General features: G+C 33.7%; 1 protein-coding gene across 1 annotated transcript in view; it reads right to left on the reverse strand.

The window, feature by feature from the left end:
* Positions 1-20,588, reverse strand: part of ADAMTS6 (ADAM metallopeptidase with thrombospondin type 1 motif 6) — a 400,513-nt gene that overhangs the window by 365,744 nt on the left and 14,181 nt on the right. The window contains 1 exon segment of the mRNA XM_053701330.1: positions 20,000-20,364. Coding sequence (XP_053557305.1) covers positions 20,000-20,364 — 365 coding nt within the window.

A 20,588-nucleotide genomic window follows, 5' to 3' on the forward strand; every position in this document is an offset into this window, starting at 1 on the left:
AGGGAACATACCCATTACAGGACTATCCAAATCTTCTGACACTTCTCTGCCACCTCCTATAGTGACGAAAGGCAAAGAATGACTGGGGGATAGGGGAAGTGAGAGGGATATTTAAGCCTTTGGCTGGGGTGTCTTTGCCTCCTCCTGGTGGCCAGGTGTTGTATTTACCAACAGTAAGGATTAAAGTCGTAGACTCTTCCTGCCTTATGGAAGGAAAAGTTGTTTTTACTAAAGGAGCACTGTTTCATATCACTTTAACTTCCAACATAATGTTCAATAACTTTATATACGTAAAGGGACAATGCACTCAGACAAGCAGCTAAGAAGCATTGTATTCAAAGCAGATGCAGGAGCACTCTCCCAAATAGGCGCTCCATCCAACCCCTCTGGGTAGTTGATTAAAGGGACATGAAACCCATTTTTTTTTCTTTCATGATTCAGACAGAGAATATACATTTTTCAAAAGTTTCCAATTTTACTTCTATTATCAAACTTGTTTTATTCTCTTGTTATTCTTTGTTGAAGAGATATCTGGATAGTTAGTGTGCAATAGTGCTGCTATGTAATGCTCTTGCTAATTTATAACATTGTTGCAAAACTGCTGCCATTTAGTGCTGCAGACACGTGCACACTCCTGAGCTTACCTTCCTGCTTTTAAACAAAGTTGTTTAAATTTGCAAGTTCTATCTGAATCATGAAAAAGAATTTGAGGTTTTTGTCCCTTTAATGATGCTGCATTTTGTTCATATAATTTTTCTAGAGCCAATACAGTTGCATTGAAATTTTCAAGGTTTAGGTGGAAATTTCAACAGACAAAAGCAACTATTTCAAACAAAAAATAAAGGTAAAAGTTATTTGTAAGTATTTAAGCAGGTAAACTTGATCATTAGGAACACATTAATGGGGAGAATATTTTAGAGCAGGGCTCGACAAACTCAGGAACTAGGGAGCCACTGGCTACTAGAATTTTACCCTTTGCTCCTACCTTTTTTGTATTATTCTCCTTATATCTATATACAAATACTACTGTCTGACTTCTAAAATATGTCTGGCTCCTAAATATTCTTACTGGCTATTAAATCTGAAACAGATTTGTTGAGCCCTGTTTAAAGTACAATGTACCTTTAATGCTTTCCTAGTCAATTATGTAACAAAAACAGCAAGCTGCAAATATTACTTTTCATTTCTAAAGCAGCATCATATTCTGCAGAATTATATACATGATCATCAGTGTACTACAATATAATTAAGAGCTAATAATGTATCTATATACAGGAGGAAGAGAGCTCTATTACAATTAGTTTATAATATTTTAAAGGGACATTAAACCCAAAATTTTTCTTTCATGATTCAGATAGAGAATACAAATTAAAACAACTTTCTAATTTACTTCTTTTATCTAATTTGCTTAATTCTCTTGATATTCTTTCCTGAAAAGCATATCTAGATAGGCTCAGTAGCTGCTGATTGGTGGCTGCACATAGATGCCTCGTGTGATTGGCTGACCCATGTGCACTACTATTTCTTCAACAAAGGATATCTAAAGAAAGAAGCAAATTAGATAATAGAGGTAAATTGGAATGTTGTTTAAAATTGTATTCTCTATCTGAATCATGAAAGAAAATTTTTGGGTTTTATGTCCCTTTAAGTAGCCATTTATTGTTGCACAGAGACAAACATAAGTAACAATACAATCATAAGGAAACTAGATCAAATAAATAAATACATTTGAGAAAATTTGTTTTACCCAATCTTTGGAAAAAGTTGTAAACTAAAATGCAATTAAAAATACAATGAAAATCTACTGTCTCCAAAGCTTCACTATTTAGATGTTCAAGCATACGGTATTATCTCTAACTAAACATGAAGAGAGCGGTCAGAAAAAAAGATTTTTAAAAGTAATGTAAATCTTAAATCAGTTAAAATAAATAAATTAAATAAAAAAAATGACTAAATCAGGAATGAAAATGCATCACTTGAAAAATGTTGCAATTTATTTAACGTCCTAAGAATAGCTTACGATTTCTTACAAAAGGTGTCGCTGTTCGAGAGGATTATTGCACAGAAAATGCCATGTCATGTTAACCTGTTCAGTTCTGGAAACAAGTAACAGACTACAGTGTACTGAGGAATTCATTCATTCAGACCATATAAAACGATATATTATATAAAAATAAGGAATCTTAATCACAGTAAACAAAAATCAAAACAAGGATGAATACCTATTAAAGCAGCCCTATGAATTCTTTTTCAGCAAGATCCCCATTTAGCCACTATTTTATAAGATCTTGCAGTCACTATTGTCTATACTTTCTAAAAAATTCACACACACACACACACATATACTGTATATATATATCACTAAGATCTGAATTTGCACAGAACTTAGTGTGTTACAACTTCACAAGATAAATCCGTCTCAACACCACAAGCGGCCGCCTTTCTCCGAAAGCTAACAAAACTGTGAATGCACATGTCTAATATAAATATATATAGTATGTATATGTGTGTGTGTATATATATATATATATATAAAAATATATATATATATATGTATATATATATATATACACACACACATATATATGTATATATATATTTGGATCTGGCACAATGGTCGCTTACTCTGTGGGAGTGAGAGTGCCGATACCCTATATATACATATACATATATATATATATATATATATATATATATATATATATATATATATATATACACACATACATTTTGCATTTTAGCCAATCAGTGCTAGCTCCTAGGTAACTCCACATGCGTGAGTACAGCGTTATCTATATGACACACATTAACTAATGCCCTCTAGTGGTGAAAAACTGTAAAAATGCATTCAGATAGGTCAAAAAAATTAGCATATGAACCTACCTAGGGTTAGCTTTCAACTAAGAATACCAAGAGAACAAAGCAAAATTGGTGATAAAAGTAAATTGGAAAGTTGTTTAAAATTACATGCCCTATCTGAATCATGAAAGTTTATTTTGGACTAGACTGTCCCTTTAATACTTTAAATTGTATTCTGGGGTGTATGGGGAGCCAGTGTATAGACATGCAGAGAGGAGCAGCTGATGCAGATCGACAACTTAGGTGGATGAGTCTAGATGAAGCATTCATAATAGACTGGATGGTGAAGAGGTGGTGTTTGCAAAGGCCATTTAGCAGTAGATTGCAATTGGAAATGCATGACAAAATAAAGAAATTATTATCTTTGTAGTTTCTTGAGTAAGGAAAGGTTGAATTCTGGAAATATTGCGTAGGTGTGTACGGCAGGATTTGGTAAGCGCTTGTATATGTGGGGTGAATGTGAGTTCTGACCCCAAGAAAGTGGACCTGGGGTGAGGTGTTGAGAATAGAGTCTCCAACTGTAAGAGAAATGTTAGGTGTCGGATGTCTCGAAGAGGGGGAATAAGAAGCAGCTCAGTTTTGGACAGATTGAGTTGAAGGTAGTGCGAGGACATCCAAGAGGAAATTGCAGAGAAACAGTTGTTAATCAGGTTAAGTAAAGAGGAAGACATATCAGGAAAGGAAAGATAGATTTGGGTATCATCAGCATATAAGTGGTACTGGAGCCCAAAGGAGGATATATGTATAGAGAGCGAACAGCAAGGGACCCAAGAAGGGGCCTTACGGTACTCCAACTGAGAGAGGCAAAGGTTGAGAGGATATGCCGTTAAAGGAAACTGAATATGAGTGGTTACAGAGATATGAAACAAACCAAGGAGAGGGAAACCAAATGCCACCTCAGTCTCATTGTTGTCCCGATCACCTACAATAATTACAGCTTTATCTGTCAGCGCTATTGTGAGCAAGCTTTTTATTGGGCTTGTCATAATAATGCTGATGTCACAGGGAATCCCACGCTTGCGCACTCAAGATTATCAGGAAGGGAGCGAGCAGAGGGAAATTCAGAACCGTAAACAAACATACATTCAAATGTACAGGGCTTGCAAAGCAGCAGAAAAAAACAACATAATTGGAATCATAAGTTTTAATATATGCTAAATATATATTGGTGATAAAAGGTTAACAATGTTATCACATGCTAAAATAATTAATAACATAAAAATATCTCAGTGCATAATGTCCCTTTAATTTTTATTATTCTGAAAATGGCAAGAAAATTGTTCTAAAATACCTCATTCAAGAAAAAACAACAACAATATAAGCAATTAAAAACACAGTTTTACAAGGAAGAAAAAATGTAACAAATTCCAGTTTGCCACTCATCTCTTCTGTCTTACTGCTAATACCTACCTATAAGGTTTATATATCTTATACCAAAAAGTAGATCTCACAGCAGATGTACTCAACAATGTATCCGTTTTGTCTGACGAGTAAATATTTATGCTTCTTTTCACAAATTTCCCTTTATTCTAGAACAACATTTCCTTGCTAATGATCAGAGTGTGTGTGTGTGTGTGGGGAGGGACCTAACACCCAACTCGTGCACAAACACGATCCCATATTCTCAAGTGTGCTAACCTGACATGAAAATATGCACATAGCAGAATATGTTCTATTTATACATATTTATTCTTAGATAGATATATATATATATATATATATATATATATATATATATATATAAAATAAATAAATATATATATAGGAATATCTATTTACAAACACATAGAACATATTCCGTTATGTCGAGAACATTGGAATGTGAAATATTTACAGTAAATACACACTATAACACTTTATTAAATATGAATATTGCATAAATATGTTTTTACAGTTGAAACAAAACAATGATTTCATGATTTACATAGAATATACCATTTTAAACAACTTTACAGTTTAAAGGGATACTGAACCGAAATTGTCTTTCATGACTCAGATACAGCATGCACTTTTAAGCAGCTTTCTAGTTTGCTCCTATTATCATTTTTTCGTGGTTCTCCTTGTATCTTTATTTGAAAAAGCAGGAATATAAGCTTACGAGCCAGCCCATCTTTAGTTAAGCACCTGGGTAACGCTTGCTTGCTTAACGTATCCTCCAATCAGCAAGTGCTATCCAGGGTACTGAACCAAAAATGGGCCACCTCCTTTGCATACATTCCTGTTTTTTCAAATCAAGATACCAAGAGAATAAAATTTTTTTTTATAATAGGAGTAAATTAGAAAGTTGCTTAAAATATGCTTCTTAAAGGGACCCTAACATCAAATTAAACTTTAATGATTCAGCTAGAGATGCAGTTTTTCAGTGAGTTTGCAATTTTGTAAAATAGTTTCATTTTAAATGCACACTTTTTTTTGAGGCACCAGTTCCTACTGAGCATGTGCAAGAGTCTGTGATTGGCTTAGGCTGTCACATGATAGAAATTAAAGTACATTTTGAAATTTGTCAGAACAAAATCTACTGCTCATTTAGAATTCAGAGTAAGTGCTATTGCATTGTCTTTTTATTATGCATTTGCTTGTTATGCAATTCTACTGTATTAAATGTCCCATTTTGAAGAGTTAAATATTTTATACCCAAACTTTCATTTTCAAACAATATTAAAAGGACAATCAAGTTAAAAAAAAAACCTTATGATTCAGATAGGGCATGTATTTTTAAACAACTTTCCAATTTACTTTTATCATCAATTTTGCTTTGTTCTCTTGGTATTCTTAGTTGAAAGCTAAACCTAGGAGGTTCGTATGCTAATATCTTAGACCTTGAAGGCCACCTCTAATCTAAATGCATTTTGATAGTTTTTTCACCACTAGAGGGCATTAGTTCATGTATTTCATATAGATAACATTGAGCTCATGCACATGAATTTACCATGGAGACAGCTCTGATTGGCTAAACTGCAAGTCTGTCAAAAGAACTGAAATAAGGGGGCAGTCTGCTGAGGCTTAGATACAAGATAATCACAGAGGTAAAACGTGTATAATTATAACTGTGTTGGTTATGCAAAACTGGGGAATTGGTAATTAAGGGATTATCTATCTTTTTAAACAAAAACAATTCTGGTGTTGACTATCCCTTTAAAAGTCCTTTGTTAGCAAATCATTAGGGATATTTAAAGTGATTGTAAACGTTAACCTTTTTATTAACAATATTACTTTACGTTTTCATAAAGTAAAAGATGGGGACTTTAATTCATGAAAAGCTTTGCAGGCGCTTACTTTTTTTTAAAAAATATTTACAATTTCATGAAACAGATACTCTAGTTCTCACTTCAGTGACGATTCAAGCTGTAGCCAATCATATTGCGCCCCCTTTGGCGTCCATTATTTCCTTGCTAAATGCCAAAGGGGGTATCCGTTCCGGGCGGGGGAATTGCGGAATATATCAAGACTGAAATTGTAATTATTAAAAAAAAAGTAAGCGTTTACAAAGCTTTTCATGAATTAAAGTCCACATATTTTACTTTATCATTACTAATATTGTAAATAAAAAGGGATTTAATATGAATCTTGCAAACTATATGTCTAATTGGAAAACTGAAAGACATGAATTGACAGGAGGATTGATAATTCAGCTGTTATACAGTTTAAAAACACCTCCTTCAGCAGGAATGACAGGTTAATAAGTGACTTGTGGTGAAAGAGACAACCACTTGCAGCAGTCAGTCTATCCTTTTCTTTATTTGTTGACAACAGTGCAAGTCCTGCCAGGGTCCGTCCTACTTAAACCACTTATGTAAAAAAAATGTTTACGTTCATTATCCAACAAGTGTAACACATTAAACTAATCGTTAATGTGCTCCCTCTCAACATTAAGTAAAGACATCCCATCATGCATTTATTTGATGTCTTTAACATCCTGACATTGTGACTACGATTAAAACATAATAATGGTACAGTACAAAGAAGGTATGAAAATGAAAGGGACATTGTACACTAGGTTTTTATTTGCATAAATGTTTTGTAGATGATCCATTAATATACCCCATCTGGGTGTATATTTTTAACAATGTATAGTTTTGCTTAATTTTTAATAACATTGTGCTGATTTTAAAACTCCTAACCAAGCCCCAAAGTATCAGATGTAGACTGAAGTCTACAGATTCCTGCTTTCTCCTGCTTGTGTAATCTGTTCTTTCATATGCAATGGTGGTGGTTGGGGTCTGCTCTTCTTGCTTTCCCAGCCCCTTTTACTGAGTGTCCCAGCCTACCCTCATCAACAGTGCTAAACTGGGTGCTTCTATGAGTTTTTATACTGGATTTTTAGATCATATCTGTGCATATTCATCTTTATAGTAGTGTCTATTACATGCAGTTATATGAAAAATTGGTGTACACGGTTCCTTTAAAAGGACCGCTAAAGTCAAAATTAAACGTTCATGATTCAGATAGAGCAAACAATTTTAGACAACTTTCCAATTCACATCTTTTTTTTCTAAATATGCAAATTTCAAAGAATATAGGTATATGCATTTAGTGATTGGCTGATAGCTGTCACATGATGCAGTGGTAAGGAAAATAAAATTAACTTTGAAATAAGTCAGACAAAAATCTACTAATGTAAAAATCAAACTAATCACTTTTGCATTGTCTATGTATTATATATTTATTGATTATGGTTTTCTACTGTGTTTACAATTATGGAAGAATAAATTAACCATAAACCTGTACAAAGGTTTAAAGGGACACTCAAGTCAAAATAAACTTTTGATTCAGATAGAGCATGCAGTTTTAAAAAAAACTTTCCAATTTATTTCCATTATAAAATTTTGCACAGTCTTTTTATATTCATAATTTCTGGGGAACAAGATCCTACTGAGCATGTACATAAGCTCACAGGCTATACGTATATTAGTCTGTGATTGGCTGATGCCTGTCACATGATACGGGGGGCCAGAAAGAAGTGGGGGAAAATACATTTGTCAGAAAAAAAATCTACTGCTTATTTGAAATTCAGAGTAAGTGCTATCGCATTGTCTTTTTATTATATACTTCTTAAAGGGACACTGAACCCAATTTTTTTCAATCATGATTCAGAGAGCATGCATTTTTAAGCAACTTTCTAATTTACTCCTATTATCAAATTCTTTTCATTCTTATGGTATCTTTATTTGAAATGCAAGAATGTAAGTTTAGATGCCGGCCCATTTTTGGTGAACACACTGTGTTGTTCTTGCTGATTGGTGGGTAAATTCACCTACCAATAAACAAGTGCTTTCCATGGTTCTGAACCAAAAAATAGCTTAGATGCCTTTCAAATAAAGAAAGCAAGAGAACAAAGAAAAATGTATAAATAGGTGTAAATTAGAAAGTTGCTTATAATTGCATGCTCTATCTGAATCACGGAAGAAAAAAATTGGGTTCAGTGTCTCTTTAATTATGCAATTCTACTGCATTGCATGGTCCTTTAACTATTTGTGTACTAAGGCATTTTTCTAAACTGCACTTAAAGGACCAGTAAACACAGTAGATTTGCATAATCAACAAATGCAAGATAACAAGACAATACAATAGCATTTACTCTGAATTTCAAATGAGTAGTAGATTCTTTTCTAACACATTTCAAAGTTATGTATATTTCCACTCCCCCTGTACCATGTGATAGCAATCAGCCAATCACAAATGCATATACGTATAGTCTGAGTTCTTGCACATGCTCAGTAGGAGCTGGTGACTCAAAAAAGCTGTAAATATAAAAGACTTTAAACATTTTTTTTAATGGAAGTAAATTGGAAAGTTGTTTAAAATTCATGCTGTATCTGAATCATGAAAATTTAATAAAACCTGAGTGTCCCTTTAAATGGACAGTCTACACTAATGTTATTGTTTAAAAAGATAATGCCATTACTACCCATTCCCCAGCTTTGCACAACCAATATTAATTGATATTAATATAATTTATAAAATTGAAACCTGTAAATCTCTGCCTGTTTCTAAGCCACTACAGACAACCTCTTATCACATGCTTTTTTATTAGCTTTATAAAACAGGGGTTTGTTATCTATATGGCCCACATGAACTAGCAATGTGTTCACGCCCAAGGAGCTATTTAAGATTTAGCACAACACAGTACTAAATGCAACTCAATAGATAATAAATAGTCACAGTCATGTGATCGGGGGGCGGTCAGAAGATGCTTAGATACAAGGTAATCACAGAGGTAAAAAATATATTAACATAACTGTGTTGGTTGTACAAAACTGGGAAATAGGTAATAAAGGCATTATCTATCTTTTAAAACAATAATATTCTATTGTAGACTGTCCCTTTAATTAAGTGTGAAAAACTAAAATCATTTAAAACATTTTTTTCCATAATTAACAGCCTCATAATCTTATGCTATTGTTATCTTCCCTGAGTTCAATCAATGTTTAAGTGGATAAAGCCTAAGTAGTAATGTCCACAGTATTAGAAGCCCTAGGTCAGCGGAGGTAAGCAGTGGTGACCGGATTGCTCCAACACTCAGTATAAAAGGGACAGTCTAGTCAAAATTAAACTTTCATTATTCAGATAGGGCATGTAATTTTAATCAACTTTTCAATTTACTTTAATCATCAAATTTGCTTTTTTTCTCTTGGTATTCTTAGTTAAAACTAAATCTAGGTAGGCTCATATGCTCATTTTTAAGCCCTTGAGGGCTGCCTCTTGTCACATGCTTTTTAAATTGCTTTTCACAACAAGAGACTTGATAGTTCATGTGGGCCATATAGATAACACTGTGTTCAGGCACAGAAAGTTATTTAAGATTTAGCACAATACAATGCTAAATTTAAGACAATAGATAATAAACAGTCACAGTCATGTGATCAGGGGGCTGGAAGAAGGTTCCTAGATACAAGGTAATCACAGAGGTAAAAAGTTTATTAACATAACTGTGTTGGTTATGCAAAACTGGGGAATGGGTAATAAAGGGATTATCTATCTTTTAAAACAATAAAAATTCTATTGTAGACTGTCCCTTTAAAGAAATCCTTTATCAGGATTTGCCTTATCTCACAACCCAAACTAAACATTTAGAGATTCACTTTCACTGATGTCATTATCAAGGGAACACTAAATTCAAAATTAAAACTTTCATGTCTCTGATAAAGATAGATTGAGCGCTCACAGTTTCTGAGGAACCAGTTACTACTGAACATAAGTGCAAGAATTCACAGTATAAAACATTTTGTGATTGGCTGATGGCTGTCACATGATACAAGGGGAATTTGTTAGAGAAAAAAAAAAATCTACTTCTCATTTGAAAATCAGACCCAAGTGCTTTTACAATGTATTTTTATTATGCATTGATGATTATGCAATTCTACTGTATTTAAATGGTCCTTTAAATTCCAGTGAGAGGAAATCTAGAAGCCCAGGAACAAATGGTAAAGATAAAGTTGATTCAAAATGGGTATGCAAGAGTGACGTTCACGTGGATGCTTTCAGGTTTTTTTTCGTTGTCTTAATTAGACCAAGTGATTCAGAGGCATGTTCGCAGAAGCCCAGACTTCCCATGAGTGGAATCTTTCCTTCACACATGGATTTGCAGGGAACGGTGGTTTTATTTGGAAATAAAAAGGGACATGATGTTCATTTTAATTTACCAAATGCGTAAAAGATCTGAAATGAAATTCAATTTTAAATTAAAGCAGCGACACTAAACCACCAGATCAATTGCAATATGTTGATTAATTGGAGCAATTTGAAAGCATTTTTTTTAAGTTTTATAATAACTTACAGCTGTTTAAAATGTAATGCAAATTAGCTGCAAAGAAAAAAAAAAGAAAGAATGTCTTCAAACAGTGCTTCATTATGGCTGCACTATTAAGGAAAACTTACACAGTGCAGCCAGGGCACAGGGCTGTTTGAAGAGAACAGCCTAATGTGGAGCTGCGATGCAAAGCAAAAGCGCTAACAGTTCCTGTATGTGTCCCATTCTTTCTGCAGACACGCTGCATTTTTTACGATGACATCTCAAACCACAGCATGGTCTGCTTGAAGCTAACCTCTTGTTTAGCAAATGGTTTGACAATGCACCAAACAGCTTCAAATTAGCAGACGATACAAAATACACACCTCTAACAATATTTAAAATTAAGATGACTTAGGATAGGTTTTAAATAGTTTAAGTTCCCAGCTATATCAGACGTGGTCTCACAATGTACTTGGAAATTGCAAATTATCATTTTTCTTCCTTTTTTTCCTTTTAACAGTTTTACGGTGTTTGTTAATTCTCTTTATTTTAAATTTAATGTGAGTATTTTTTTGTTCACAATAAATATTCAGTTATTAAATTTAGCCTCCTTGTCTCAGTTACCAAAGAGACCGTATGGGGGGGGGGGGGATAGAGATTCAACTGTTTCAAACTTTTTAATAATTCATATTAGTTTTTAAAACCGTTTTGAGTCTTAAAGGGACAGTCTACTCCAGAATTTGTATTGTTTAAAAAAGATAGATAAACCCTTTATTGCCCATTTCCCAGTTTTGAATAACCAACACGGTTATATTAAAATACTTTTTACCTCTGTGATTACCTTGTATCTAAACCTCTGCAGACTGCCCCCTTATTTCAATTCTTTTGAAAGACCTGCATTTTAGCCAATCAGTGCTCTCTCATAAGTAAATCCACAGGCGTGAGCAGAATGTTATCTATTTGGCACACATGAACTAAAACTCTAGCTGTAAAAACTGTCAAATGCATTGAAATAAAAGGCGACCTTTAAGGGCTTAGAAATTGGCATGAGCCTACCTAGGTTTAGCTTTCCACTAAGAATACCAAGAGAACAAAGCATTGATGATGATTGATGATAAAAGGGAATTAGAAAGTTGTTTAAAATTGCATGCCCTATCTGAATCATGAAGGTTTAATTTTGACTAGACTGTTCCTTTAATTAATCTATTGTATCTGCTATCAACACACTTAGTAAAGAATTTTATTTTGAGGGTACCAAATATTTAAACTTACAGATAACGTCCTATTGTTCCTATTTTTTTTTTTTTTTTTTTCCTGTATATTGAGATATCGCCTTTGTAGTTTTTCTTTTTAATGATTTATATCTGTCTGTATGCCTTGACTTGAACCTAAATAATAATTAAAAAAAATATTATCTGATTATAATTAATGAAAAACTTTCTTTAACAGAGGTCTTGCTTCTGGGTATACCAATCCAATTTTGGAATTATCCCAAATTGGCTTAAAAACTCAAAAAATAAAAATGTATTTTCCCCATCAAATGACTTTGTTTAGGTAAAGGTTCAGTACACATTTTTCTAACAATATTTTTCTTTAGTTGTACAATAAAAATGGGACACTAAATTTAACTTTCATGATTCTCATAGACAAAACAATTATCCATTATCAAAATGTGCATAATCTTTTTAAGCTTCACTTTCTGAGGAACCAGCTCATATTGAGCATGTGCACAGCATATACATATATGAATGTGATTGGCTCCTGGCTGTCACATGATATAGGAGACCGGGAAAATGGAAGAGAATTTGAAGTTTGCCAAAAATCTACAATTCTTTTTAAATTCAGACTGTTATTGCAATTGTTTATCAGTAGTCAAATTCCATCCAACACTTATTTCAGGCACCAATCCAGACTTCCTTTCATAGAAACCACAGCTAGCCATGGTCATTATATTAGCAAAACATTCTTTGTTTGCAGTTTTTGTTTAATCATCTCTTCTGAAGCCAATTAAGGACAGATTTGTGGCAAGGTTAGGCTGGTGAAGCCTGCTTTATGCATTTCAAGTGCTTAGAACTGGAAAACCCACTGTATTAACACTTAAATTCCAAAAAACAGTAGGAAACATTAAAGTATATTGTAACGCGATAAAACAATTTGTAACAATTTATAGTACATTACAATCTCAAGGAGTTTACTTTACCTTTAAATGTATGCAACTATTAAGGAAGATAACAGTTTACTATATTCTGATTTCAATTAATTTGCTTTACTTCAAAGATATATAAAACAGTATGCTTCATTGTTGTAATAAAAAAGCAGTGGTTTAAACTTAATAGAAGTCATTGCAATATGTATTATTCATTATTTTAAAATGAGTTAAGCTTGTATCCCTTTTTTTGTTTTTAAATAAATTTGTGTAGGGTCCATTACTTCCTGTCACTGCCCCATAATGAAGCAGTGGTATCTACGGGAAGGTAAAGGATGATCTTTTCTTTTGATGTGGTTGCTAGGAGACACCTGCTTTAGCTGCTTTCAGTTTATTGCCCATGCTCAGTAGAGTATTTTTGTGGCAAAAAGTATGTGACAGTAAAACTTGAGTTATGTCGGCTTCCTTATCTCACTTAAGGCGGTGATTACACTGAGGATTTCTAAGTGCTCATCTTGCAAGTAAATAAGTAATTTGCTTGCTGTTTTAACATAATCTGTTTCTATTTAGGTTTACCTTTTACATATTTTATTAATAAAGGAGCACTATTTAATATCACTTTAACAAGGTTTATTAAAATACAAATTTTTAATGTACGCAAAACTTAAAATGTTCCGATACATTCTTAGACATATTCTTTTTATAGAAATAGATTAGTTTGACATAAGCTCTCTTTCTCCAAAAAACGTTATTTCTGACTTATAACATAAGCTACTGTGAATACATTCATGAATATTATCTTTTACCAATTCTTCTGTGACTTCACTATTTACCAACAAAAAAATTACTATTTTATTAAAAAATAAAAACTTACTGGGACATAATAGTTAAAATTTAGATAGACATAGGTGCATTACAGTTTTGAATAGAAGCATTTTTGCAATACACTTGTATTAGGAAAAATGCTTAGATTAAAAGTCATTAGTGTTTCATAGTCATACGTACATATGCTGTACATGCCCGTGCACTCTCACTCGTGCATATCAGCCAAGCAGCAAGCAATGGCATGTATCATGTCAGCAATGACTTAATATGCATCATACAAAGCACTACTCATGATTGGTGTTTGAATCAGGGCGCTCAGAGAATGTGTTGCATATGTTGCTAAAAAAATAATTTTACTGGAAGTATTTAAAAAACGCCACTACTCAAGAATGAAATGCATTCATTCATGTTGTAATTTTGACTATGTCAATTTAGTATATCGTTCTGGCTATTCTATGCTATGAAATATGTGCTTTTTATATTAGTTTGTATAAGTGTTTTAAACGTGTATAACAGACTTAGAATTACAGAATGTTTAACTTAATAGCACAAGAAAAGTGCTTGAAGGGTTTAATAACAAATTATTATATCTACCAAGCATAATATAACATACATACATAGGCCTCTATTTAACAAAGTCTGGCGGACCTGATCCGACAGTGCGGATCAAGTCTGCCAGACCTTGCTGAATAAGGAGAGCAAATTCGCTCTCCATATTCAGCATTGCACCAGCAGCTCACAAGAGCTGCTGGAGCAACGCCGCCCCCTGCTGACTCGCGGCCAATCGGCCGCCAACAGGGAGGTATCAATCAACCCGATCGGGTACTTGATCGGGTTGAATTCCGGCGATGTCTGTCCGTCTGCTCCGAGCAGATGGACAGGGTTATGGAGCAGCGGTCTTTGTGACCGCTGCTTCATAACTGCTGTTTCTGGCGAGCCTGCAGGCTCGCCAGAAACACGGGGCATCAAGCTCCATTCGGAGCTTGATAGATAGGCCCCATAGTCTTTAACCCAATATAATCATCTCAATTAGCATCTACAAGAATTTCATGCATCTAATAATGCATATTACATGTGAGTGAAAACCATATTATTTGTCTAACCATTGTTACTGTATTGCAAATATAGTTGTTTCGGCAGAGCTATTCCCTTAAATTGATATAATTCCTGTAATGTGGTGATGTACAGGTGGCCCTCGTTTTACAACTGTTCAATTTACACCATTTCAGAATAACAACCTTTTTTTCCAGTCATGTGACTGCTATTGAAAAGCATTGAGAAGCAGTGAATTTATTAAAATAGCCAGTAGGTGGAGCTGTCTGCTTGTGTTGCAGCAAAGCCAAGCAAGCTGAAATTAATCAGTTTAACCCAGACCTGAGCTATCGAGCAGATTTCAAAGGAACAAGATCTTCCTATCTCTATGCATTCCAATCTGGACTGATTTATAAAGAACGGTTTGTAGAAAAATGCAAGTGAAGTCTGTGTTGTGTGATTATTGTATTAGGTTTATAATGCTGTTTAGCAAATGTTTTTGTTCATTTAACTTAGTTTAATTATATATTCTGTGTTGTGTGATTATTTTATTAGGTTTATAATGCTGTCTAGCATTTAAAGTCTTCATTTAAAAGCTTTAAAAATAATGTATTAGGTGTTACTTATGACAATTTTGAGAAGGGTCTGGAACCTATCTCCCTCACTTCCCACTGACTTACATTATAAACTGGGTTTCAATTTACAACGGTTTCTATTTACAACCATTCCTTCTGGAACCTAACCCTGGCGTAAACTGAGGGCTACCTGTATATTGTTACCTAGGAACATTTTTATTGTTCAAAGCTGTGTAAGCTGTTGGACATTAATAATAAACAAAAGATATTTATAATAATGACAATAACATTATTCTCAAAAGGCAAAATCACTTTGCGGCTATTCCTTTGCAGATGACTTTATTAATAACTAATATTAGCATTTTATTTTTGCATTTTTATATCCCTTTAAAGAATGCATATCTTTTAAAGGGATATGAAACCCATTTTTTTTCTATCATGATTTAGATAAAGCATCCAATCTTAATGCAAATTTCTAATTTACACCTGTTATCAATTTTTCTTCATTCTCTATGTATCTTTATTTGAAAAAGCAGCCATGTAAGCTTAGGACCCGGCCCATTTTTGGTTCAGCACCTGGGTAGCGCTTGCTGATAGGTGCCTAAATGTAGGCGTAAATTAGAAAGTTGCATGCTCTATCTGAATCGTGAAAGAAAAAAATGGTCTTTAATATCCTTTTAAAGAAGCATTTCTGCAATTATTTATTTAAGCAGATATGGTTCTTCAAAAGATATAAAAGATTAGTTTTTTTAATGGGTTTTCAAATTCAATGCAATCGCAACCCATCAAAAAAACGTTTTTCTTTCTTTTATTTTGCCATGGTTTTGTAATATTTTGTTTTCCACTTTGCACAGTGAAACCAGATACTTTAAATTGAGCCCCTCATCAATAATATTCAAATTCACTAGGGAAGAACTGAGGCTTCCCTAAGAAGGAAAAGCTGAAATCTAGCACTAGTAGATGAATAAACTAGGCAACAGCAATAAGTCATCACTTTCAAACAGGATAATGGAAAGGCTAGATGGAACGTCTGGGGGATCTTATCGGATATGAAAATCAAGGTTTCACAGCACAGTGTTAATTCATAAAGCAGATGTATCTCTGGGGTTTGGCAATGGCTTTTACAAACTAAATATTCCAAATCAAATACTGATGTAAGCACAACAGCAAGATAAACTAAATAGACACGTTTCATGAAAATAGTTTATTTTTCCACACTGTATAGGATTTATTGTAACATCAACCATTACATATCTGATCATTCTAAAGCTAAATTATATATATATATATATATATATATATATATATATATATATATATATATATATATATATATATATATATATATATATATATAGGCACAAATCTATAATAAACCATTGGATGAAACATTGTGCAAGAAAAAAAGCAAAATAAAACTGGCTGCCATTAAAGATTAAAGGCTAGATTACAAGTGGTGCGCTAACTCTAGCGCACATGATAATGAAAAGTTGCGCACATGTTAAAGTGAAGGTAAATTTTGATGCTAAAGTGCCTGGTTTTAAAAAATTTGATTAAAAACAGGGGCACTTTAATTCATCAAAATTTACATTTCACTCGTGTTGTGAAAAAATACCTTTTAATCTTGACAGTTGCTGCAGCTTCCTCCGGTCGTCGCAAGCCATTTCTGATGTCAGAAATGATGGATCATCCTCCAATCACGGCTTCCCCCCGGGGGAATCAGTGTCTGATTCAATGCCGTGGTTGGAGGAAGCCAGATTCCTCATTTTAGACCCAGGAAGAGGTGGAGGAAGCTGGAGCTGCTGTCAAGAGTAAAAGGTAAGTATTTTTTTCACAACAGGAGTGAAATGTAAATTTTGATGAATTAAAGTGCCCCTGTTTTTAATCAAATTTTTTAAAACCGGGCACTTTAGCATCAAAATTTACATTCACTTTAACTTGCACTCATATTACAAGCTGAAAGTAAATGCAACCACACGAGTACACACTAAATTTGCGCTCCTCAGGTTAGCGCAACTGAAGACTTTGTCGGGTTTTGCTTGCGTGCATACATTTTACTTTCAACTTAAATTTCCCTATTTGTCATTTTTAAGTCAGATATAAAGTAAACTTATTGCTGGGTACTTATATTATGCTAAAACATAACAATGGGTACATCTGAGACAAACTCCCATTTTGCATAGTCATCAGGTTAGCACAACTTCACAAGGGTAACTGAAAAAATAACAATCCACTTGTATGACAAACATCCCATTTCTGCGAAGTAGAAGTAAAAACTGATACATTGCTCTCTAAGGGAAATCCCAGTAAGCAACATAACTTGAAAACGACAGTGTAAATTAATAGGAAATAATCTGCAGTCATTCTAATTGTTATTCCAAAACAGTTGGTCTCCCAGGGTTCTCCACAGAACCTATTTAATGGGGACACCACCTGGTTGATTTTACTGACCCCCCCGTCTAAAATATCAAACTAAAATGAGCCAATATTATATTTTTTAATTATTAATTTAATTTTTATTAAAATTATGTAATTAATCTGTGCTTTGGATAGCTTAAGTAACATTTATAAATAACAGAATGTTATAATAATGCAGAGTATTACACTGGTTAATAATGCTACCCGGCTGGCAACATTTTCAGTGGAGAACACAATTGAGCAATCATGAAATAAACATTGTACATTAAAAAGACAAGGCAGACTTAGACTTTCATGATTTAGACAGAGCATGACCTTTCAAGAGACTTTACAATTTACTTCTATCATCAAATGTACTTCATTCTCTTGATATCCTTTGTTAAAGAGCATGCCTAGGTAGACGCAGGAGCAGAAATGCACTGCTGGCAACTAGCTGGTGTTTGGTGGCTATACACATATGGTTGTGTCATTGGCTGACCAGATGTGTTAAGGAAGCTCCCAATAGTGCAAAATCTGTATACATAATAAATGTTTTCAAATTATTGAACACTGTTGGTACGTTAATAGTTCAGAGATTTACCCCTTGAAAAGGGAATTCGTGTTGGTGGTCTCCTATGCTGTGGTCAATTGGTAACTGCTTTAAAAGAGCATGATCTGATCAAATCTATGACTATATAGAATGTTGCAAGGTTAAGTAAATTTCATCATACTTAAAGAAACTGTCTACTCATAGGTAACTCCACGGGAGCGAGCACATTGTCATCTATACGGCATACATGAACTAGTGTTGTCTTTCTGTAAAAAAAATGCACTGAGATAATAGGCAGTGTTCAAGGGCTTAGAAATTAGCATAAGCCTACCAAGGTTTGGCTTTCAACAAATAATACCAAGTGAACAAAACAAATTTAATGATAAAAGTAAAGTGAAAAGTTGTTTAAAATTGTATGCCCTATCTGAATCATTAAAGTTTAATTTTGACTAGACTGTCCCTTTAAAAGAGACATGAAACCCAAAAATGTTCTTTCATGTTTTAGATAAAGAATACAATTTTTAACAACTTTCCAACATACTTCTATTCTCAATTTTGCTCTAATCTCTTGGTATTCTTTATAGATGGTGCAGCAATGCACTACTGGGAACTAGCTGAACACATTGGTAAACCAATGACGAATGGCATTTTTATTCAGCCAATAATTAGCAGCTAGCTTCGATCTCATGATCCTACCTAGGTACCCTTTTCAACAAAGAAAACCAAGAGAATGAAGCAAATTAGATAATAGAAGTAATTTAGAAAGTTTTTAAAATTGTATGCTGTATCTGAATCAACAAAAAATGTTTTGGTTTCATGTCCCTTTAAGTATGATGGAGACATTCCATCCTCTCTGGAGGAAGTGGAACATGGATCGTTTTCATTGGTATTTTAAAGGCCAAATGAACAAACAATGAATGTATATTGCAAAAAGGTTAAATTTTCCTTAATTAAATGCACAGTAAAGTCAAAATTAAACAAATGGATTGGATAGAGCATGCAATTTTAAACAACTTTCCAATTTACTTCAATTACCAATTTTGTTTAGTTCTCTTTGTATCCTTTTTAAAAGAGTAAACTCTTATAGTACAGTGCCTATTGTGTACAAAATTATACATTTAGATACTGTGTTTTCATTATAACTATTCTGTTAAACAAAATCTTTTGAAGAAGATATTTAAAGGGCCATTAAAAAGTCATAAAAATTAAAAGCACTAATCCGTTAGAACAGTGTTTCTCAACTCCAGTCCTCAGAACCCTTAACAGGCCAGATATTCATTGTATCTTAACTAGAGCACAGGTGAAATAATCATCTGAAAGGTGAGAGCAGGTTAGTAACCATGGTAATTGAACAGCTGATTATTTCACCTGTGCTCTAGTTAAGATATAATGAATATCTGGCCTGGTAAGGGTCCTGAGGACTGGAGTTGAGAAACACTGCATTAGAGAATGTAATTTTAAGACTAGTGACCTTGCAGTACTATGTGTTTAAACCTTGCAAAGGGGTTAAACACACCATAGAAGTGCACTCTCAGGACCCGTGGAGCACTGCTGGCCCCAAGCGGAACTCCTCACTGAGCCAATCAGAAAGCACTAATCACACTACTTGTGCTGCTGATTGGATCAGCCGAATTTTCGCTCAAGACCAGTAGTATTTCTACTATGAATGTAACGCCTTTGCAGGCACACACAGCATTGCATTGTTGATAGTCTTAAAATCACATGCTCTAACGGATTAGATCATGTCCATTTTTGACCATAATGGCCTTTAAATAAATTCACTTGTGTAAATGTTACAAAGATAAACCTCTTGAATTCAAATTAGCTGGAAAAAGAATATTACAAACAGGGAAATTCACGTATCATGTAGATATCAAACTCACCAAGCCATTGCAGTTGCTTAGAGCCACCTTAGTTGTTGTATTTTGGTCCTGTAAATATCCTGTATAGTGGCAATTGTTAATTAAATCATGCTTCCACTCAGGTCCATCTTTCCCCCAGTATTCCACTGTAAAATGTTTTGAGACTAAATCCGTATTCAAAGTCAGGTTTAGGTGAAAGTGCTTGCCGTAGGCAGATAGTTTAAAAAATAATTTAGACGCTTCCTGTTCTTGGTCTTTAGGATCTGTACTTCTCCTCCTCCGCAAGTGTTTGTCTTGCTTCACAGTAAAACTTACGAAGGCTCCATTACGATCAACCCTTATTGGAACTGTCAATTGGTAGTGTTCAAGGTAAGACAGGAATTCCTCTTTGTGATCGCAATCCAAGTCAGTCCAAAAAAAAAAAAAAAAGAGAGAGAGAGAGAACATGCAAAAGAAAAAGGAGAGTAATAGGGATTCGTACAAATATAATAAGTACAAAACTATACTAGATTTCATGCAGGATAAATTGAAACATCTTTATCTGACACTAAACATTTTTTTTCCAAAAGCTAAAGAAAAATTAGATCATATTTAAGAAATAAAAAAAAGA

Source organism: Bombina bombina, chromosome 2 (assembly GCF_027579735.1).
Source record: "Bombina bombina isolate aBomBom1 chromosome 2, aBomBom1.pri, whole genome shotgun sequence".
Classification (NCBI taxonomy): domain Eukaryota; kingdom Metazoa; phylum Chordata; class Amphibia; order Anura; family Bombinatoridae; genus Bombina; species Bombina bombina.